This window comes from Centruroides sculpturatus, unplaced genomic scaffold (genome assembly GCF_000671375.1).
Source record: "Centruroides sculpturatus isolate CEXI.00-Female unplaced genomic scaffold, Cexi_2.0 scaffold388, whole genome shotgun sequence".
In the NCBI taxonomy this organism is placed as follows: Eukaryota; Metazoa; Arthropoda; class Arachnida; order Scorpiones; family Buthidae; genus Centruroides; species Centruroides sculpturatus.
Window position 1 is genome coordinate 120,201 of NW_019384674.1, and position 25,382 is coordinate 145,582.

The 25,382-nt window shown below is 29.5% G+C and overlaps 1 protein-coding gene across 1 annotated transcript in view; it reads right to left on the minus strand.

The window, feature by feature from the left end:
- The window catches only part of LOC111626783 (patched domain-containing protein 3-like), a 64,748-nt gene that overhangs the window by 7,144 nt on the left and 32,222 nt on the right, over positions 1 to 25,382 (minus strand). Inside the window, exons 2-7 of the mRNA XM_023370286.1 lie at positions 19,311 to 19,531; positions 18,160 to 19,172; positions 17,756 to 18,070; positions 17,159 to 17,661; positions 16,636 to 17,038; positions 16,418 to 16,548 (exon numbers count right to left, since the gene is read on the minus strand). Coding sequence (XP_023226054.1) covers positions 16,418 to 16,548; positions 16,636 to 17,038; positions 17,159 to 17,661; positions 17,756 to 18,070; positions 18,160 to 19,159 — 2,352 coding nt within the window. The 5' untranslated portion in view covers positions 19,160 to 19,172; positions 19,311 to 19,531. The remainder of the gene's footprint in view (positions 1 to 16,417; positions 16,549 to 16,635; positions 17,039 to 17,158; positions 17,662 to 17,755; positions 18,071 to 18,159; positions 19,173 to 19,310; positions 19,532 to 25,382) is intronic.

Consider the following 25,382-nt stretch of genomic DNA (forward strand, 5'->3'; position numbering starts at 1 on the left):
TGTGTACTTTTTTGTGTTTTGACTAATGTTTTACTAGTTCTTTCTCCTAAAATCCGTGATCTATTCGATGTCTGGCAGTTTAATTTTAGGCTATCTGGCTCTCATCGGGAATCACTGGGATGTTCTTAGCATTGTCATTTTTTTTTCTACGTTTTTAATGATATTTTTTGGAATTTTTTAAACATTTTCTTAGATTCCATTTGTTCATTTGGTTTGCTTTCTTTTCTTCATTTACTTCTTTTCGTATTTTTATTTCCTTCGGGGCTTTCAGTTTTTCTATTGTCAAAGGATTCAAGTAAAGTACCACGAGACCATCCACAATTGAAAGCAGGAGCAAAAATTCAAACGAGAGAAAATCACAAGGTATGAATTATTTCTCAATTGCTGTATTTTTTCTATTAATTTTAATTGTTTTTTTAACTCTTAAAGTTGAACTCAAAAGTTTATTGTTTGTTGTAAAAAATATTTAGTATTAACGATATCCGAAACTTTTTAATTAATTAACAAATGATTGGAAAATCTTGTACCTAATTAAATTAATAGATTAATTAATAGATTCAAATTATTCTTTTTTCGTAATATTTTAATTAATTTAGCAATTTTAGCTTTATTTTTTTAAAGTGAAATCATACAGAAAAAAGTCTCTTCATAATTTACCTTCTTTCACACGTCGGGATAGAATAAAATAATCTGAGTAGGTCATGACGAAACTGACCTTAATTTTGAGGATCTCATCACCCTCTGTAGGCAATAGCTGTTTCTTTTGATACCTCAAAATAAAAGTAAACTCTGCTGTGGCACTCTTCAGATTATTCGATTCCGAGGTGTAAAAGATGATGAATTTCAAAGAGACTTGAAAAGTGTTATATTCATAAAAGATATCGTAAGTTACATTATTGTAAAAAGTCTGGTAAATACAAATGTAATAGCTGTCGTTAGTCGATGTATTGGGAAAGGCAGTGGCGGATTATCTGTCTCCATTGGCCACTATTTTTCCCAATTCATTGACTTACGACAGCTATTTTGAGTATTACGAGAACCATACGGATCTTCGGGATTAGATGACTTCATCAAATTTCGAAATAAACGTCACTAAAAACACTTTCCAATTGGTTTTGTTAAAAATAAAGGAATCAGTAAGTGTAGAATTGTTGAAAATATTCAAAATTTTGAGGAACATTTCTTAAATAGAACACAAATTGCCAAAATTATTATACAGATTTCAAAAATTTTTGGATAGTTTGCACTGTTACTGAAAGCATTGTAAATACTGTAAGTAATTTATCATTGCAAGAGTTATGGGAATTTCAATTAAATGGAGAAAATATTTTACTTTTTGATGAAGCACACGTGCAATAAATAAAAGACGATTGTGGATATTAATAATATCTTTACTGTATTAAGACAAGCCTTGTTAAGGAGAGATACTTATCTCCATATTAATTTGATACGAATGTGACAAAACAATGGGCGAGACAATGACATTACCTCTTAAGAATGTCACGCATCAACGTCAGGATCTTCTGACATTAACATCTTCTGACATCACCTAGAATTGAAACAACGTGACTTTACGTTTTCACCAAAAGTCACGTTGTTTCAATTCAAAAATTTTCCTGTTAAAGGTGTTAGATGGATGACCCGCACAATTCTATTCCTAACAAGAAAAGTATGATGTACAGGAGCAAGACACTACTAATTTGAGGTGGAGAACATATTTTAAATTAAATAAATTAAAAAATATGATTAAAAATTGCAGCCGTTATATCTTCATATCAATCTATTGTCCTACGCTACTGTCTCTTTCGTAGCGGTCAGTATTATTCATAGTGTTTAGTTTAGTCTTGCATTATCCTTAGATATCCAACCATGAACAAAAATTCCAATGGTTTCTTCTTTTGTCTTTTGAAACTGTATAACACCTGAATGGTGAACGCTGGATCTTATAACATACGATGATATTCTTGTGTTATATGATATGATACGATTAAACGTGTTAGAAGGCCGAACCTTACGGCATAGCCTTTGAAAAGGAAGGATGAAGAGTTTTAGAGGAAGTGAGTAGAGGGAAGAAAAGTAAAGAATGATAGGAAAGTGTGAAATGGAAACCATGACACCGTCGAGTTCCATTTATTGAGTATACTTTAATTACAACACATGGAGAGTAGCCCACAGAAAACTGTATGTTCAAAATATATACAGAGAAATTCTTGTGTTATAAAATGTGCATCTAGTGAGCGGAAAAAACTGCTTCCGTATGCAACACCAATTCATGGACGTTCTAAAGATAGTCCGTAGGACGAACAGCGATGACGACCTGTAAAGGGAAGGAATGCTGGGAACCTCCTTTACTTCTTAGGAAGCCTTTCAAGTGGAGGAGTATGCTCCTCTTTCTGGTACCAACTACTTTTATAACATCTGGTTGATTTCGGAATTTGGAATTTTGCTTTAACCTATAGGAATTTTATTGAACATATACTGTATATTGTTCAATTAATTTTACGAATTAATTAAAATATATTTTAGGTTATACTCTATTGTAGCAAGAGAGGACAGTACACGAAACATTGTAAAACACAAATCAGCTTGTGTTTTGCAATTATAGTCTTGAAAACCTCTATAAATTTTTACTCTGATTTTGCAATAAGCTCATTAAATTTTGATATTTCTTCTAATGTTTGCCGTGTAAAACTCTAATATTGAAATCCATGTCATAATTGAAATGTTTCCTCTAATAACGAAATATGTATCTTGTTGTAACAATGTGTGCTATCTTTTTCTGAAAAAGTGCAAATCCTTCAGAAAATTTTTGAAATCTTTAATAATTTTGCAAGTTTTGTGCTATTTAAGAAATGTTTTACAAAATTCTGATAAGTGTGAACTATTTTTGCAAAGTTTCTTATATTTTCTACAAACCTTCCCTTAAACAGTGGAAAAGATTGTATGATGATTTAGAATAGTGTTTTTCAACCTGTGGGTCGCGACCCCAGGAGGGTCGCAAAGCCTTACACGGGGGTCGCGGGTAAAAGAAAAAGACAAGTGTTTGTAGGTCCTACACTACAATAAATAAAGCTACAATTTCAGTGAGAAGGCTTTGCATTTTTCTTTTAAAGTACAATTGGTTTTTCGATCGATATTTAGGTCTCAACAGAAAAAAAATTAAATACGTAGTTTTTAAAATCACTGATATAGTTTTAATATGGCTCTGGGGGGTCGCCAAAATTTTTTTAACTTGTAAAGGGGTGGCGTATTCAAGAAGGTTGAAAAACACTGATTTAGAATAATAAGTATTAATAAATTAAAAGTTTAAAATGCAAATTTTATTTAATAAATTATAGGTTGATAAGAAACTAAATAAATTCCATTTTTTCTTACTGATGACTATTTACAATTGGTAATTATCTTGACGTTTGGAATCCTCAAACATGATAATGAATCAGTATAACAGAGAGTTTGGTCTCTGTGTATTACACGCTGTGCCACGTATATACAAATTATGTGTAAGATTATTAAAAAATAATTAAAAATAAATTATCTATCTAAATTTAATTAATTATAATTATGACTTATAATAAATTTAAGTAACGCATTTCTTTAATAATTACAAGTTTCAGTTTATAAAGTTTGTAGGTTAGTTAATAATTACGCTAATTCGTTTATAAAGGAGAAATTTAACAAAACAAATTTAAAAAAAATTAAATAAGGAAATATTTCTAGATAATTAAAAACGGTGAATTCCTTATAAATTGAGGATTTAGGGGAATTTCTTTTACTATTATTTTTGTATTTTGTCGACCTAGTTTATACCGTTATTGTGTGGCAATGCTGTCAAAACACAATATTTGAACGTTCTATCAATTTACTCATTAAGTTCCGGTGTATACAAACGATATTTTGATGCTAGGACACATTGCTTCATTTGCTTCCCTCTACTAGGGAATGCACAGATGATGTATTTCTGCACAGTCATTTCATCTATATTTTTAAATGTGGATGTTTGTTTATTCGCTATGCACTCCTAGTCCATTCCTCCAATTGCTACGAAACTAGGCAGTTACGTTTACATACTTCTAACTTAGATAATGTCGTACATATCATTCGAAAATACTGATGATATTTCTATATATATCAATTAAATTTTTGTCCACATGGATTTGCTGGTTTTACATGTAGCGCCATCTATTGGCAAAAATTTTTTAAATATTACACTAAAATTAACTAATGCATAAAGGATATGATATAATTTAAAATATACATATTCACTTAATTACTGAGACATTGTGTAGCAGGAAATAGACTTACTATATTATTACTGTCACGGGCAGCACCGAGCACTCGTGTGGGTTCAGTCTAAAGTGTTACACTGTGAAAACTACACAAGTATTTAATTTTTCACATATAACAACTCTGAGTTTTTCATTTCTGAATGGTTCTTTCTTAATACTAATACATGCCCAATAGTGCCTGAGTGGATATAACAACCTAATATTTGGTAGTTGGTCGTGGGTTTGAACATCACCAATGGGCTGGCCATGTGGAGTTTTCCGGGATTTTTGTCCATTAGTAACACCTAAATAAGGACCAGTTTCCCATAAAAGTATTTCCAGGAGGCACCCCCTCGGCAGAATTGACAAATGAAATTGTGCCATTTCATATCATCCGAATATCGCGATAAACATGACAATCGTAGGCTCTATATATCGTTTCGTTTTAATGTTTTATTGTTCTTATTTTTTGCCCAGGCAACGCCGGGCTTATCTGCATTTAAAAACGTTTACAAAATCAATTTTTCGTACAGGATATATTAATTTTCGAATGGCAAGCATTACAATGAAAAAAAGAAAGATATTACTAAAGAAGAGCCAGAAAGTGATAATGTAAGTTTCTTTATTGATAGAGTATTTTTTTTTGCTTGTTTTACAATTCTTATACAGATATAAAATTTTAAACAGTTTAAAATATTTTATGTATACAATTAGAATTTATTTTGCTTGTAATCAGTATAATCAGTTGGCAATTTTTCATCTTCTCCAAGAAGAAAGCTGGAAGATCCACAACTTAAAAACAATCAAGAAATTTCCAAATCAATGTTTTTCTTTTTTTTTCCAACACTTAAATTCCTTGACATTTTCCTTTTTTCACGGTAAAAGGTAAGTTTGAATCTATTAATGATATCATTAATCTAAATTTGAATGTTCAACATTTTATAAAAGAAACATATAAGTTTATCGAGATAAAATGTGGCCATCGTATAACCTGGTCGTCTGAAGTCTCTGAAGTCCTATTAACAACACTTCATTTAACGGTAACACCGGTAAATTATATACAAATATTTTGAGCTGAGTCAAAACACGATTTCGTTAAGGAAGAAACTGTTATCATTAATTCGTAAACCGGATAAAAAAAATACTGTAAAATGTGAGGTAAGGNTTTCCAATACAATAAAACTCTTTTATTTGTTTATAAATAAAATATCCGGCTCAAAATGCACAAAGTAAATAAAAAGATATACAATTTTTTAAAGACGTTAATTCCTTCATGTGTAACACTTTCATAGAAAATAAGCAGTTGATAACAATAATGAATACATTTCATACCGACATCACTATTTATTTTACATGTCAAGAAATTCTGATGCAATACAGTTTTTCTTATTAACCCAATGGTTCTTAGAAATATTCTCTACGAACACGTTAACAAAAATAAAAAAATAAAAAAACAATCTCACGTCCCAAATTATTAAAGGCAGTATTCAATCTAGGGTATTTCATGAAACAGACTTGACCCCATTCATTGTTACTATCGGACATTCGAAGCTGCTTTAGTATCAGTTTAAATCACATACGAATTTAATAATCTGCTTTAAATTTAGTATTATAAGCTGAAATTTTAAAATATCTTATATTAATAACAATTTAATTTTTATATAATATAAAAATACTTACTATATTTTAGAAGTTTATAATCACTTATATGAAATGGAAGTAATAATTAATCCATATTTAAATAATTAAAACTAAAAGTACGATGAACAAATGTGACAGGAAAACGAATAGTACTGAATGAGGATAATCTTCTTTGTTCTTTAACATGACATTACGTTCAGGAAAATAGGAAAACTGTATACAAGTTCGTTGTCGTAATAATTTTATAAATTTAGAACTGTGACGTATATTATTATATAGGAATAAGTGGATATTTTTACTTAAAAAAAAAAAACCTGAAAGTATGTAAATTTTTACTTGAAAATTTGTGCTAAATAACTGTTACCAACGTAGCAAAATTATATAATATAAAATCATATAATTTAATCTATTAATTTTTTTTATATAAGTACTAAAAGATATCTCATATATATGACAAGACAGGAATGTTATATTAACAAGAGAATATTAGACTGATTCGTAATATTTAGAGCAATTATTCGATTAAAAAATATAATACATCAGTATAAATGTCTCGTGTTTTATCTATCAATAATGCGGTCTCATAAATTTCAATATCAATAACTGACTAACATATTTTTTTTTATTATTATTATTCTGTGATACAGAATAAAATATTGTGTCACGAATTTTGTCTATGAATAAAAGCAGCTTTATATTATTTAAATTATAATTTTTAAATAAAATAAATGTCTTAGTTCCACATATTTTTTTTATTATGTTAATAAAATTCATTATGAATATTACAGTTAAATTAATTAATATTATAACTAATTTAATTAATTTTTTTGGTAGAATTATTTACTATATTTAATGTTTAATGTATTAATTCAGTTCAGGAACTTAATTTAAATTTAGTAAATCATTTCAGGTAGTGATATCCTGAGAAATAAATACACTTTCCCTATAAAGTATTTTAAGAACTAGGTAAATACTGAATTAATAATATAGTTTCACTTACAGAAAAAAAAATTAGAACATAGATGCTTTATATGCTAGCAATGTTAAACAAATATTCATCAAACATAAAAATTGCATAATTTTTATAAACAAAGTGACCTTTTCCTAGTGAAATATATTAAATAACTTTTGCTATTCTTATTTTATCGAAGAATAAATACTTTTAACTGAAATAAAATTTTATTAAAGATATAATAACTTTTTATTTCTTTATAATAAAAACTATTATTATTATAAATCACGTCTTGAAAAAAAGCATGTTTATGAGGAAATGTTCTTTGTTATTACATTTATATAAAATAATAAAAATAATATCTATTAATAATTCGGGAAAAGTGAAGAATTCTCTTACATACATTAAATATTTCATAATATTTTAATAACTGTCGATCCTAGTATATAGAGAAAAGTGTCTTTACGGTCTCTAAAGTTGTAATTATGAATTTAGAGCTGAAATGTAATGAAAACAGTACATTAACCTAACGTTGCGAAAATAAAATATTAAACGAGTTCATAGTCATGATTGAATTGCCTTAAAGACATAATAAAGGGTATAGAGAATTTCGTGAATCGATTTTTATTAATTAAAGATGTTTTATTTCGAAAGTTGAAATTTATTAACTGTTTAAAAATTAGTTTCTATGGTCATTAGTTAGTTTCAGTTTGTAGAATTACAGCCATTTAAGATATTCGGGGACAGTGACATTTCCTCTAAACTTTTACATAAGGAAACTTTTTATAAAGTTAATTATTATATTATATATACAAAAATAAAAAATTTTAAATAATGTATAAAGGTGAAAGAAGAGGCCTCTCTTGATATAAAATCTCCTAGTCAATTGAAGTGAGAATGTAGGTCAGATAACAGGATATTTTCCAAGCTGTGTACTTTTTTGTGTTTTGACTAATGTTTTACTAGTTCTTTCTCCTAAAATCCGTGATCTATTCGATGTCTGGCAGTTTAATTTTAGGCTATCTGGCTCTCATCGGGAATCACTGGGATGTTCTTAGCATTGTCATTTTTTTTTCTACGTTTTTAATGATATTTTTTGGAATTTTTTAAACATTTTCTTAGATTCCATTTGTTCATTTGGTTTGCTTTCTTTTCTTCATTTACTTCTTTTCGTATTTTTATTTCCTTCGGGGCTTTCAGTTTTTCTATTGTCAAAGGATTCAAGTAAAGTACCACGAGACCATCCACAATTGAAAGCAGGAGCAAAAATTCAAACGAGAGAAAATCACAAGGTATGAATTATTTCTCAATTGCTGTATTTTTTCTATTAATTTTAATTGTTTTTTTAACTCTTAAAGTTGAACCCAAAAGTTTATTGTTTGTTGTAAAAATTATTTAGGATTAACGATATCCGAAACTTTTTAATTAATTAACAAATGATTGGAAAATCTTGTACCTAATTAAATTAATAGATTAATTAATAGATTCAAATTATTCTTTTTTCGTAATATTTTAATTAATTTAGCAATTTTAGCTTTATTTTTTTAAAGTGAAATCATACAGAAAAAAGTCTCTTCATAATTTACCTTCTTTCACACGTCGGGATAGAATAAAATAATCTGAGTAGGTCATGACGAAACTGACCTTAATTTTGAGGATCTCATCACCCTCTGTAGGCAATAGCTGTTTCTTTTGATACCTCAAAATAAAAGTAAACTCTGCTGTGGCACTCTTCAGATTATTCGATTCCGAGGTGTAAAAGATGATGAATTTCAAAGAGACTTGAAAAGTGTTATATTCATAAAAGATATCGTAAGTTACATTATTGTAAAAAGTCTGGTAAATACAAATGTAATAGCTGTCGTTAGTCGATGTATTGGGAAAGGCAGTGGCGGATTATCTGTCTCCATTGGCCACTATTTTTCCCAATTCATTGACTTACGACAGCTATTTTGAGTATTACGAGAACCATACGGATCTTCGGGATTAGATGACTTCATCAAATTTCGAAATAAACGTCACTAAAAACACTTTCCAATTGGTTTTGTTAAAAATAAAGGAATCAGTAAGTGTAGAATTGTTGAAAATATTCAAAATTTTGAGGAACATTTCTTAAATAGAACACAAATTGCCAAAATTATTATACAGATTTCAAAAATTTTTGGATAGTTTGCACTGTTACTGAAAGCATTGTAAATACTGTAAGTAATTTATCATTGCAAGAGTTATGGGAATTTCAATTAAATGGAGAAAATATTTTACTTTTTGATGAAGCACACGTGCAATAAATAAAAGACGATTGTGGATATTAATAATATCTTTACTGTATTAAGACAAGCCTTGTTAAGGAGAGATACTTATCTCCATATTAATTTGATACGAATGTGACAAAACAATGGGGCGAAACAATGACATTACCTCTTAAGAATGTCACGCATCAACGTCAGGATCTTCTGACATCACCTAGAATTGAAACAACGTGACTTTACGTTTTCACCAAAAGTCACGTTGTTTCAATTCAAAAATTTTCCTGTTAAAGGTGTTAGATAGATGACCCACACAATTCTATTCCTAACAAGAAAAGTATGATGTACGGGAGCAAGACACTACTAATTTGAGGTGGAGAACATATTTTAAATTAAATAAATTAAAAAATATGATTAAAAATTGCAGCCGTTATATCTTCATATCAATCTATTGTCCTACGCTACTGTCTCTTTCGTAGCGGTCAGTATTATTCATAGTGTTTAGTTTAGTCTTGCATTATCCTTAGATATCCAACCATGAACAAAAATTCCAATGGTTTCTTCTTTTGTCTTTTGAAACTGTATAACACCTGAATGGTGAACGCTGGATCTTATAACATACGATGATATTCTTGTGTTATATGATATGATACGATTAAACGTGTTAGAAGGCCGAACCTTACGGCATAGCCTTTGAAAAGGAAGGATGAAGAGTTTTAGAGGAAGTGAGTAGAGGGAAGAAAAGTAAAGAATGATAGGAAAGTGTGAAATGGAAACCATGACACCGTCGAGTTCCATTTATTGAGTATACTTTAATTACAACACATGGAGAGTAGCCCACAGAAAACTGTATGTTCAAAATATATACAGAGAAATTCTTGTGTTATAAAATGTGCATCTAGTGAGCGGAAAAAACTGCTTCTGTATGCAACACCAATTCATGGACGTTCTAAAGATAGTCCGTAGGACGAACAGCGATGACGACCTGTAAAGGGAAGGAATGCTGGGAACCTCCTTTACTTCTTAGGAAGCCTTTCAAGTGGAGGAGTATGCTCCTCTTTCTGGTACGAACTACTTTTATAACATCTGGTTGATTTCGGAATTTGGAATTTTGCTTTAACCTATAGGAATTTTATTGAACATATACTGTATATTGTTCAATTAATTTTACGAATTAATTAAAATATATTTTAGGTTATACTCTATTGTAGCAAGAGAGGACAGTACACGAAACATTGTAAAACACAAATTAGCTTGTGTTTTGCAATTATAGTCTTGAAAACCTCTATAAATTTTTACTCTGATTTTGCAATAAGCTCATTAAATTTTGATATTTCTTCTAATGTTTGCCGTGTAAAACTCTAATATTGAAATCCATGTCATAATTGAAATGTTTCCTCTAATAACGAAATATGTATCTTGTTGTAACAATGTGTGCTATCTTTTTCTGAAAAAGTGCAAATCCTTCAGAAAATTTTTGAAATCTTTAATAATTTTGCAAGTTTTGTGCTATTTAAGAAATGTTTTACAAAATTCTGATAAGTGTGAACTATTTTTGCAAAGTTTCTTATATTTTCTACAAACCTTCCCTTAAACAGTGGAAAAGATTGTATGATGATTTAGAATAGTGTTTTTCAACCTGTGGGTCGCGACCCCAGGAGGGTCGCAAAGCCTTACACGGGGGTCGCGGGTAAAAGAAAAAGACAAGTGTTTGTAGGTCCTACACTACAATAAATAAAGCTACAATTTCAGTGAGAAGGCTTTGCATTTTTCTTTTAAAGTACAATTGGTTTTTCGATCGATATTTAGGTCTCAACAGAAAAAAAATTAAATACGTAGTTTTTAAAATCACTGATATAGTTTTAATATGGCTCTGGGGGGTCGCCAAAATTTTTTTAACTTGTAAAGGGGTGGCGTATTCAAGAAGGTTGAAAAACACTGATTTAGAATAATAAGTATTAATAAATTAAAAGTTTAAAATGCAAATTTTATTTAATAAATTATAGGTTGATAAGAAACTAAATAAATTCCATTTTTTCTTACTGATGACTATTTACAATTGGTAATTATCTTGACGTTTGGAATCCTCAAACATGATAATGAATCAGTATAACAGAGAGTTTGGTCTCTGTGTATTACACGCTGTGCCACGTATATACAAATTATGTGTAAGATTATTAAAAAATAATTAAAAATAAATTATCTATCTAAATTTAATTAATTATAATTATGACTTATAATAAATTTAAGTAACGCATTTCTTTAATAATTACAAGTTTCAGTTTATAAAGTTTGTAGGTTAGTTAATAATTATGCTAATTCGTTTATAAAGGAGAAATTTAACAAAACAAATTTTAAAAAAATTAAATAAGGAAATATTTCTAGATAATTAAAAACGGTGAATTTCTTATAAATTGAGGATTTAGGGGAATTTTTTTACTATTATTTTTGTCTTTTGTCGACCTAGTTTATACCGTTATTGTGTGGCAATGCTGTCAAAACACAATACAATATGAACGTTCTATCAATTTACTCATTAAGTTCCGGTGTATACAAACGATATTTTGATGCTAGGACACATTGCTTCATTTGCTTCCCTCTACTAGGGAATGCACAGATGATGTATTTCTGCAGAGTCATTTCATCTATATTTTTAAATGTGGATGTTTGTTTATTCGCTATGCACTCCTAGTCCATTCGACCAATTGCTACGAAACTAGGCAGTTACGTTTTACATACTTCTAACTTAGATAATGTCGTACATATCATTCGAAAATACTGATGATATTTTTATATATATCAATTAAATTTTTGTCCACAAGGATTTGCTGGTTTTACATGTAGCGCCAGCTATTGGCAAAAATTTTTAAATATTACACTAAAATTAAATAATGCATAAAGGATATGATATAATTTAAAATATACATATTCACTTAATTACTGAGACATTGTGTAGCAGGAAATAGACTTACTATATTATTACTGTCACGGGCAGCACCGAGCACTCGTGTGGGTTCAGTCTAAAGTGTTACACAGTGAAAACTACACAAGTATTTAATTTTTCACATATAACAACTCTGAGTTTTTCATTTCTGAATGGTTCTTTCTTAATTCTAATACATGCCCAATAGTGCCTGAGTGGATAGAACAACCTAGTTGGTAGTTGGTCGTGGGTTTGAACATCACCAATGGGCTGGCCATGTGGAGTTTTCCGGGATTTTTGTCCATTAGTAACACCTAAATAAGGACCAGTTTCCCATAAAAGTATTTCCAGGAGGCACCCCCTCGGCAGAATTGACAAATGAAATTGTGCCATTTCATATCATCCGAATATCGCGATAAACATGACAATCGTAGGCTCTATATATCGTTTCGTTTTAATGTTTTATTGTTCTTATTTTTTGCCCAGGCAACGCCGGGCTTATCTGCATTTAAAAACGTTTACAAAATCAATTTTTCGTACAGGATATATTAATTTTCGAATGGCAAGCATTACAATGAAAAAAAGAAAGATATTACTAAAGAAGAGCCAGAAAGTGATAATGTAAGTTTCTTTATTGATAGAGTATTTTTTTTCCTTGTTTTACAATTATTTTATAGATATAAAATTTAAAACAGTTTAAAATATTTCATGTATACAATTAGAATTTATTTTGCTTGTATAATCAGTTGGCAATTTTTCATCTTCTCCAAGAAGAAAGCTGGAAGATCCACAACTTAAAAACAATCAAGAAATTTCCAAATCAATGTTTTTCTTTTTTTTTCCAACACTTAAATTCCTTGACATTTTCCTTTTTTCACGGTAAAAGGTAAGTTTGAATCTATTAATGATATCATTAATCTAAATTTGAATGTTCAACATTTTATAAAAGAAACATATAAGTTTATCGAGATAAAATGTGGCCATCGTATAACCTGGTCGTCTGAAGTCTCTGAAGTCCTATTAACAACACTTCATTTAACGGTAACACCGGTAAATTATATACAAATATTTTGAGCTGAGTCAAAACACGATTTCGTTAAGGAAGAAACTGTTATCATTAATTCATAAACCGGATAAAAAAAATACTGTAAAATGTGAGGTAAGGCCTACCATAATGTAATTTGGGTTAATTAATGCTTGAGAACCAAAATAAACATTATATAATTCTTAAATTCTGAAAATATTTGAGAATTGAGTGTTTAGTTGGTTCGTGGATTCATACCGACGTGACTACACTTTTAGGCAAACCTGATCATTGTCTCTCGTCTGTCGTCTACAGCTACATATACAGAATGCTATTTTCGTTACTTAATAATTAATAATAATAATAATAATCAAACGATTAAAATAAATGCCGTCAAAGCTAAAGTTAAAAATTCATCAGCTAACGCTAAATACAGACTATGCAATGAATCGGATGAAACCATAGACCATATTATCATCTCATGCAAAAAGATTGCACAGATTGATTACAATAGCGTTACTAAGATGATTCACTGGAACATTTTCAAAAACCTTGATTTACTTACGGTGTGATCATAATATCACAAAAGTCACCGAAGATGAGCAGGTAAAAGTTTTATGGGATTTCAGATTTCAAACCGATAGAGTTTTAGCGCATAACACAATAGACATAACCATTGTCGAGAGGGAAAAGGTATGGATTATTGATGTCGCGATTCCTGGTGACAGCAGAGTTAATGATATATATAAAAAAGAAAAAAAAATACAAGATACATGGACTTGAAGATTGAACTCCAAAGATTGTGCCACAAACCAGCATCAGTAGTACCAGTGATTATCGGTGCACTGGGTACTGTTTCCAAAAACCTGGGCAGCACTTGAAGCAAATCAACATTGACCTGTCAACTTTAAAATGCTGCGCTGCTTGGGTTTGCAAATATTCTACGCCGTTACATTACGACATCCTAGGTTCTTGAGAAGAACCCGATGCGAATGTTAGTCAACACGAACATGTATTCTGTTTGTTGTGATTCATCTAATAGAAATAAATAATAATAATATACATAAATTACAGGTAAGCAGCGGTAAGAACCTCACAGGTTAGCAGACAGGTTTTATAAAAAGTAAAGCAGAATTCCTCTAAATTTAGCTCAAATTATTTTTAAAGTGGCCAAAAAAGTAGTAAGTCGCCCAAATGAAATAGCATACAAATATCTCAATCTGCTACTCATAGTCTAATCTTTCAATCCTTAAACCCAGCCGTATTTTATGAAATAAAAGAAAAAAGGGTAGTCTATGTGTAAGGTGACACCCGAATATGTGTTACTGCAAAAGCAAAGTCATATTGACTAGTTAACATAAACACAGTTCGCATAGAATTTTCACTTCGAATTTCGAAGCAGCCACATTTCGAACTAATTAACGTGTAAATCTCTATATCTCCGGCCGAGAAATAAGTACAGTTACAAATTAACGGAATTTCGAACTATCCGAGTTCGAATTAACGAGGATTTCCTGTATTTTCTTTCAGATTAAATGCAAGTTTCTTTAGACAAACATTGCTCTTGTTTTTCGAATATATAAGTTTAAATGAACAGAAATTATTGTAGTTTCTAAACAGTCCTGTTAGTTAGTTCCTTCTGCTATTGTCGGGTTTAAATACAACCTGGTTAAATAAATTGCTAACTAGATGAAAACTTGGTCGAAGTTCTTTTACATATTATCTTCTTTATACTGAAAAATCAAACGTTCTCGTCTAAATTTACCCGATTTAGAATGAAAGTGGAAGCAATATACTACAGATATGTGCGTGCATAACACGCGAACTGTTGATATTTGATATTGATCAGCAAATAATTACACGATAGGTTTTACCTCAATCACCTTACAATAAAAAAAATTAAATAACGTTCATATAATCTTTTTAAAATTTATTTTATATCGATAAGAATCTTTAGTGTATAAAAAACTCCGTAAGAGATGAGAATTAGAAGTATTCAAATATACTGTATTTAAATATTGATACTGAATTTTCCAGAATGATCAAAAAATGGCAATATCATATTAGATGAATCATATCCAGTTTCGAAATTAAATGTTTTAATACAAAAAAAAAGAAAAAATAGTATAATGACTTGTTGTAAGTTCTTTGACACTACGAGTGATACTGATCCTTTAATGAAATTCTATCCGATAACTTTAGCAAAAAATAAAGTTAATTTATAAAGATACTAAACCTGTTAAGACAAAAGTGGTTCAAATCCAATGTCACTGCTCTTTTAACGTACTTTACCCGATAGATTTAATAAAAAGTTAGTGTCAATTAACTTTTATTATTTATTTTATTAAAAGATTTAATGAGTGATTTAAACCTGTTTATAAACGGAAGAAACCATAATTTATTGAGTTTTTCGACCTGTCGTAATGGTTTTTAAATATATAAATGTATATACTTAAACGTTCACCCATCAATAAAGTCAGATAACACAAAAATTTTAAAAATTAAAATGTTTTTACCGGTATTTTTTTCTTTTTATTTTAAGTTTGATTTATTGGTTTATATCTAATCATAGACCATTTTATGGAAAAAAAAAGACATATTTGTAATGAAAAATTACGCGAATTTGAAGAAGTTTTGATTAGCCTGTTCGCATGTAGTTCAAACTGGTATTTCTACACTAATTTTTAGTAGTGTTCGGTTCTATTATTCTCCATTTATTTCAATATCTTTGATCTATCGGAAGAAATACTGTTTAAATTCGCTGGATAAATCAACTAATATTAATGAGGTAAGATATAAAAATATAATTTTTGTATTCATCTCACGTAAGAATATTAGTTCGCTTGTGTTAATAGGACAAATATTCTGTCAAAAATATTATTAGCTCACATTACGAAGAATTATTTTTAATACAATATTTTTTATTATTTAAAAAATATAATTTTTAACTGATAAAACTTACAAAAAAAAAAAAAACACACACCATGTAAGTTAATTTTGAACACGCGAAATGAATCGTTTGTATCTAACAGATTCCGATTGCGAACTTTAAAATAATACTTCTTAAAATAATAATAAACAGTTAAAATATAAGAAATAAAATATTAGTGTAAACAAATGTTAATATAGTATAAAATAAACAGCATTATTTAATACAATTTAATGTTTATTTTTAATTTAAAATTTATATATAGTTAATTAATCGAAGCCTTCTGCCCCTAAGCTTTCATACTTGTTCTTTATCTCCAATTAATTAATATTAATTAAGTATTTTACGTTGTTAAAACATTATTAACAATTTGCTACTTACATTTTTATTAAGAGATTAAAAAATAATTATTGATTATCGTTAAAACATATTCAAACCGTAGAATTAGCTTCTCCATTCGGAACCATTACAGAACGGTCATTACCGAATATTTTCTCTTTAAGACTTTCAACAAAACATAGAATAATAGGAACCACAAAAAGTGCTTGAAAACAACTGAATAAAGCAACTAAAAATGTAATTTTAAAAAATGTAACAAATACATAAAATTCATTAAAAGCTAGAACTAATATTCCTAAAATTGTTGATAAAGAACCTTGAATAATAGGATAACCGACATGATATAAAGAATAACTCAGTTTTTCTGAAGCCGTTTTCTTCGTTGACATTACAAAAGCACACGAAAGGTGAGTTAAGTAATTAATTGAAAATCCAACACTAAGAAGTAATACAGAAAGAGAAATCATATCTAAATTGACTTTCCATAAAGCCATAAATCCAATTGTTTCGAATATAATAGATGCTACAGACAAAGCAACTATGATTGCGTATATAAAATTGGGAATAAAACAAAAGAAAACTATCATTATTGAAAGAGATGTCATCCATGCTAACCGTGAGACAATATCACGTATAATTATTCCTTGTTCAATAACATCAGCGATAACGCAATGTACTTTTATTGGTATATCAGATTCATCTTCTATTTGCCATATATTCTTTAACAATTCCATTTCTGTTTTTCTATTACGAACATTTTTTGCCGTAAAAAGAAAACGGCTGTTTATTATATCGGTATAATTTTCATTAAAAATAATATCGTGTTTAAATTGTTTAGCGATTTTAAATTTCAAAAAGACTAATCTCAAACCATCGATAAAATCTTGTTTAAGAGATAAATTGTAACCCTTCATTGAGAACTTTGATATATCATGATTTAAGAATAATTTATAAAATTTTAACCACGATAAAGTCAATTCCGGTCCTGCTATGTGAGGATCGGACTCGAATTTTTTAACTAATCTTTCAAGAGATTTTTGAACATTTATATCTGCATAATTTAAGGTCTTATTGATGGCTACGTGAATAGTAAACGGATAATCCGTAAAGTATTCGAAATACAATTTAACACTTTTAGTTGTATCGGAATTTGCAGGTAAAATTTTAGTAGTATCTAAACCGTTTTCTAAATATTTTAATCCCCATAAACCAAAAGATAATTTTATAAAGAACAATAATAAAAGTAAAATTTTAACTTTTGTGTTTGAAAGGAATATTGAAAATTTAGTTCTGAATATTTTCATTATAGTTTCTTCTGTAGAAACATTAGCTGGTAGAGATTCTAAAATTAAAAAAAATATATATATATATTTATTTATTTATTAAAAAGGCCTTGTACAGTTTAAATAAAGATTTATGTAAGACATTCTACTCACTCTGTTGTAAACGTAAAATGGATCTTATTCCATTATATTCCGAATATCCGCTAAATGCCATACATCCTCCAAAAAAAGTTATCTGGTATAAATAGGTAAATAAAATGCACAATGCTGCGTACATACAAAAAAGTCTTGCAATAGGAAATGGCGCTGAAATTCCAACTAAAACAGTAATTAAATTGGTTATAGAAGTTATAGTAATTGATATAGATGCTTTAGAATAAGCTTCTCCTATTCGTTTCTCTACAGTTTCGTTAGAATGATTACTTCGCCACGCTGAAATTAATACATAAGAATCATCTACTTCCATTCCTAAGACAATAACATAAAGAAACAGTATTATAATCATAAATTTATATTTCTATATGTTCTGTTTAATTTAACAATATACTAAAACATACCAAGAACTAAAAATGGAAGCATGATATTCATATCGGTATTTTCTATCTTCAAGAAAGAAGCCAATCCAAAAGAAGAAGCCACAGCTAATCCAGCAGATATACAAGCAGACATCCCCAACCATGGTTTACTTTTCTTTAAATCATTAGTCATGTTACTGATGATTGAAAATAAGCTAACTGTTGCTACTACAATTGTTATTAATGGATATATTTCTTTTGAAAAAATTTCTAATTTGTCTCTAAGTAAAGAAAGTGAAAAGGCATACACTTCAACGTATTTAAATTCAGTCGTTTTTAATTTATACACTACTAACTTTTCCCATTGTTTAATCCAAGAATGCTCTTTTATATTATTGTCTAGAATATAAAATAATCTAACAACTTCTACATTTTCTACATTTTTATAGACATCTGTTTTAACTCCTCCTAAATTATAAGTATATGGTCTATAAGAATATGTGAGATTATCTATATCTATAGGATATTTAATACGTAATTTTCTAGCTGCTACTTCTTTAGAGTGAGGAATTAAATCTAAAATTGGATTTTGATTGCATTTATTATATATTTTACCGCATAAGTTACTATAAGATTTTATATCTCCATTGATATTAAGAGAAATATTTTTAATTATATTATCCAATAAGTTCAATTCAGTAAATATTTTTGTATTCAACATATCACCGCTTTTCTTTCCTTTGACAAATACGATAATACCTTCAGGAGCCCGAGTAAATCTGGGAAAATCTGTAAAAATAGAAGTATTTAAAGGAAACAATTTTTCCATAAAGTTTCTATTTTTTTCGGCTCTACCTCCCTCGGCTACAAATAAATAATCTACATTTCTATTATACGTCATATTCATCATTCCTGGAGCAAGTATAAGAGTTATAATAACTGGAATAATAACAAAATAATGAGGATATTTCCCAATAATTTCTCCAAACCGTGTAAAAGTTGATGATAAAAAATCTTGTACAAAATTTATCTTCATTTTCATAAAAGTCTTAAATCTATAACAGTATATAAGATAATTATTAATTAGTAATTATCAATTATATAACATTAAATAAATCAATGGAATATCATTATTATATTAAAAATTTTAATTAATTAGTAAAAAAATAAAAATAATTTATTAACTCCATTACCTTTATTTATTAACTATTAAAGTAACGATTCCCTGATATAGTCACTTGTATAACTGCTACTAACAGGAGAAAAATAGAGGTCAATCTCCGTTTACTAAAGCTTTTATTCGTTGGCATAGCGACAACACATCAACCTTACAGTAAGCCTGTTGATGAAGTCTCACCTCAAAATAACTAGAAATTCTATTGGTTAATGTAAGACTACAATTCAAACCTCATATCTAAAACAATAAAAAAATATATTAGAATTTTAATTTATAAAATAAATTATGATTGTTTATTTAATCAATTCAAAATACAGAAATGTAGACTAAATAACTAATCTATATTGTCTAGCTACAGGTAAATATTGATTGAGATTTTGTATCTAGCAACAATTAAAGTAGTAAGAAAATAATCAATAAATAGACTATATAATCTGATATTATCATTAATTATATTCTTAACTGCATTAATTGGAAGGAAATTAACTACATATACCTAATTTATTCTGTCTCTAGTGTAAATTAAACAGACGTTTATATAACGTTATGTCACTAAACATATGGATTACAAACTACATTAATAATGAAGCCTGTAGCTCTCTATAGCTCTCAATAATGATAACATATTGTAATTGACTGTACATAATACAAATATCACAAAGAATAACAAGAAATTTATAGTTTCTTTATTTACATTTTTGATATTATATGACATATTATATGTGCTATATACAATAGCGTACAATATCAAAATATATATTGAAACTAAAGTTTCAAAATTAAATATACAATACATTTTTATATAGTTTTATTTTAGTACAATTAGTAATTTGATATTATTTAATTTAGAATAAATGGTAACGAACACAACATCATGAATTATTATTGTTCAATGTTTACAGAAATGTAATGTAAATTAATTTCATGATACAAAATGTTTATACTCGAATATCCCATTGTACACTCGATTAATTAAGTAATTAATTTATACAAAAGTTTCTAGCTGTGTCCATTGGAAAAATAAAAGTCATTACTAGAACGACAGAACATCCTAATAAAAACTATAACAATAACAATAAAAAGAATAGTAGTAGGAATAATTATAAAATACATATGAAAGTTTATAGTTAGAATATATAAAGATTTTTACACGTAACTTATAATGAAAATTAAAAAAAATATTGGCTCAGAGGACAGGAAAAGTTTAAAAAGTATATATAGTACTTATATAAATTGAGCTGATACATCATTAATAACTATTACAAAATAAAATGCAATATGCCAGGAACAAATGAACGATTAATAAAAAGAACTGATCAGGTTGATCCTGTACGGAAATAAGAAAATTGTTACTACGAATATATATATTATGTATACCGTTTATTGCAGTCACTTTCGATTAGCCTATACTGATAAAAACCGAGTGATAATAATATACGACCTAAGTAATTAAGTCAGAATTACTGGAATCAGATAATTTCAAAACAATAAAAAATGTTGCCAATGTTTCGTTTAATAAAACACTCATATTCACAATGTTTACGAAACTCGATACATCTTTACTGTATACCAAGTCAAAGTATACAGACCGAACTCCTAGTGTTCAGGGAACGGAATCGCTTGACAACCGGTGGTCACCGTTATATTTATAATACAAAAGTTAAACAAAATATTTGATTCGTTTCAGCTGGAGGAAATTGAAATGGTGCTAAAATAAATGAGATCTAGTAATCTTAGGCATAAAGCTTTCACAAAATTTTTCGAGACAATTTTTTTACTTTACGGTAAAAAAATACTGTAAATGCATTACGGATTTCTGAGAAAAGGAAACAAAAATTGATTGAAACATATCGGTATCGCCCGCCAGAATATTGAAGGATTAAGCGGGTCATCTATGATTCTCATTTTTCAATAATTTTTAAAATTCTTTATATTTTCTTTAAATTTAAAATTTATTTATTTAGAATTCTTATAAATAAATAAATTTATGAATGATAATTAGTCTGATGCAGGATATAATTATTGTTAAAAGAAAACGAATAATAATTATAAAATTTTGTGTTTAAGTCTCTTGGCAACACTACGCGTGAGGTTACGTGATTGAGGCGAATCGATATATGATATATGTTTAATAGAAAACTGCTGTCTTCTCGATTTCTTCAAACCTTAACAACTATCACCTTCAAGTTTTACTTTTATTTGTTTTATAAACGCAATGTAGCGTAATAATGATCACTTGGCACTATTCATTCTTTTATTTCAATATTCGTTTACTTTTATTTGTTATATAATCTATACGGGCTCTAACTCCGTGACCGAGTCGAATTATACAATTAGACTAATTTTTGTATTTGACTATCCATATACTACCCAGAAGAAGAGTCGGTAGATTTCCTTGTCTTCGACTCGCAGTTCAAACTTAGCTATAGTCAGTATTTGCCGTTAGTTGACGCCTCGGTTGGTAGAAGAGCTTTGTTCTTGCTTTGAATATACTAGTGAAATCAGTAATTTCGATCTATAATACAGTGGGTGATCGGATAACGAGCACTTTCGCTAAAGATTTTTATGTTCGGACAACGAACACCTCACAGAACAAACACAAGAAGAAGCGATGTAAAATAATGAATACCAATTGATCTTCCCTTGTCTTCGGGCAACAATTAGAAACTTTTCGGAGTGCGAGAGACATCCACATCGACCTTCAACCCGGTATATACTGATCAGATAGTATTTCTCCGAACTTAGAAACTCTCCCTTGTAATTCCAGCCTCTCATTTTTCTGACAGAAAGAATTTTTTTAATAGTATTTTTTCGAGACTGTCGGGCGGGCACTTTTTAAGTTTTGCATCGGTTTTTATTTTCGAAAGGTGAGAATGGGCAAAAGATGTCTGATGTTGCTGAGTAGTATGGCTTGAACAGGTCTACAGTAGGCCACAGTTCAATCTTATCTAAGAAAGATACAGTATAATCAAGAAGACTCAAGCGCCTAAAGGAGTAACAAAAATCACATCTGAGAAATAAAGAACATTGAAGAGCTCATAAGGGAAACTGAAACCGACCTGACGACAGGAACTCTTGAATGAAGAACACCAAGAAACTTACTGAAAAAGAGGATTAAAGCCGATATCTGCTATTAACCGATCACCCACTGTAGTTGTTTTTTTTACGCTACATAAAAATGCCAACGTGCTTTGTTCCAGGATATAAGGCAGGATATAAATCATCAAACGTGAAGAGACATTTCTTCCGTGTTCCTAGCGATAAGATTGAAGCGTGGGTGTGATGCATTCCACAAGACAACAAGATGCTAACAAATAAATGTTACGTTTTGACGTACATTTTGCAAGTAAATTTATTTTCAAAACCTACTTCTGTGTTATAAATGAAGAGAAAGTAGAAATTCCACGAGATTGTAGGGCATTAACGTCAGATGCATATCTATTAAAGTGGCCCTCCAGTAGCCAAGCGGTTCCGATCCCTATACACTGAGCGTTCGGTCGTGGGTTTGCGCCTCACTAGTATAGACTGGCTACGTGGAGTTTTCCGGGTTTTCTCCACGTTTGTAACGCCTGTCTAGAAGCCAGTTACCCTTCAAAAGACCTCTCGGAGGCAGATCGCTCAAGTGTTGAGTTGCCGTAACTTAAAACAGACATATTCATCAAACTTCCCTAACTGTCCTAAGTACGTTATTAAGTCTGTACCTCAAAAACGATCAACGCAATTCCTAACAGAAAATGAAGAACCGTCTAGGAAGAGCTCCCGAAAACACAATACCAAAGACAATGTATGTTTGTTAGCTAATCTTAAAGGAAAGTAAGACGACGGGCAAATAGAAAATCTTTATTGTATCCTATGGCTCCAAACAGCAACATTAAACTTTCATCACATTGAAGAGCAAGCTATGTAGAATAATTGCACTGTAGCCATATATATACTGTAATGTCTTTTTATTAGAATCTAAACAATTTTTTATTTTATACATAATCATTGTTTTGTTGAGCAGTAAATATCAAAAATCCTAACTATCTCTCTGTGACCCACCTTCCCTTATAAATACTTTAAGATTAGTTATTTAATATTTCTTTATCAATCATTAGATTTGCGTGATACACACTTTCAAGTACAACTGGAAGAACATTTACAAAATTTGCTATGTAATCCATGCCTATCCTATGGAGATCATACTTATAGTGAATTATTAGTATAAGTACACCAGAAAGTTTATTGTTCGCTATTTAGGAGTTTACGTTGTTCATCGTCTACTGCCATCACTTGGTTGTGATAAATGCAAAAATATATTGAAAAAAAAAAAACCTAAAGATGATTCACCAGAGAAGACGTTTACGTTCATCAAATCTCGTGGAGGTTTCTTATATCCAAACCATAACTTTTGCCAATTGATGTAAAGGACAGAAAGCATTTCTACAATTAACAAAACAAAGCAAGGCTTTTATTTTTCAATAATGGATATAACACTAAATCAAAATAAACCAACAACGAGTTGCTCAACTTTCCCGGCGACATTTAAAATTTTGGTGGCGCCATCTGTTATCATATTTTATTTTTAAAATCTTTTTTATATTTTTAACTATTATAAAATGAAAAAAAGCTTAATTTTGAGGGTAGAGATGAGTTTTATATATATATATACATATATAAAGAATGTAAATGCTAATAACGAGTAAAATAGTCATAAAGTCCAACCCTACTGGAGATACACACGACCCCAATTATCTTCCCACCTTCTCGACCTTTAATCACCAAAATTTAATAGCATAAATCTTTCTAATACACAAACCTTCCTGCAAAATTTCAGAAATTTTCGAAAGCACAGGAGTTATTAAGATTCAAGCATGGTGAACAAAATTTTGCTCCCCCCACACACATACATAAACACAAACACACACACTAATATTTATTCATACAGAAATTACCCCACGAATTTTTTTTTATATTTCTCGATGTTTCAAGGTGTCCTAAATCCAAAAATGTAAAAGTTTTGGGAGGTCATTTTTTGCACAATCGCCATACTTTTCCTCTGTTATAACAGCCAGGAAAGTACAAATGACACCATTTAATTTTAAGCATCAAAAGTAATTTACTCTCTTAAATGTAAGCGAATTAAAACTCAAAAATCAATATATGAGAGATTACACTTGGTCCATACTTACTGTGCATATTTTAAGAGAGATATGTTCATAGGATGGGATCGTTCTATGATAATTTTCCTACACCTGCAATTACTTTAGCTGTACGAATTTTATGTTATTTTAGGGGAGATAGGGTAACAGGAAGAGGTTAAACTTTCTTTCAGTAAATGGTAGTTCATATGAAGTCTTATGGCTGTACACTTTTATTCCGAGAGACTTGTGGATGATCGCTATGCGACCAAACAGCAGGCTTTATAGAATGGCCTAATCGCACGCGGGAAAAGAATGCCTACCGAGAGGATTTTTATGGGAAACTGGCCCCTATTCAGGCGTCATCGACATGGAGAAAACTCGGAAAACTCCATGCTGCCAGCCCGTCCAAGCGAGGCGCGAACCCGCGACCGAATTCTCAGTGTTCAGGGTCCATTCAAGTGCGGGACGAAGACCGCTGGTAGGCCAGAGGTAAAACTTTTCGCTACTAGTTTTTTAAATCTCCTTTTAGTGATCTATTAAGCTTGCTTGGAACTCGAACGTTATCACCCACTTCAAGCATTCTCATTAGAAATTTCTTTCTGCCATTGAGATTTTGTAAACTCTTTCCGCCTATATCCCGAGTTAACTCGGGCATGGACTTTAAGGTGATCATTAAAAAAAGCCTTGATTTATAACTTTTCCGAAAATGTATGGATCAGCATATATACATCGTTATCTATGATCTGTGCAAATTTCATGAATTATTTTTGCCGCTAAAATATTTTATGACGTTTTATTAATTAGGTAATTAATTGCGCTATTGTTTTTTATGGGAGTTTTTTAATCAAATTAATTAAATCGTTCTAAACTTCTATTTCACCGATTTGACCGGTAAAAGTTTTTAAAACGCTATTGGATGTTTTTTATGACATCAGCAGGTTGTTTTTGTTTTTTGTTCAGTATAA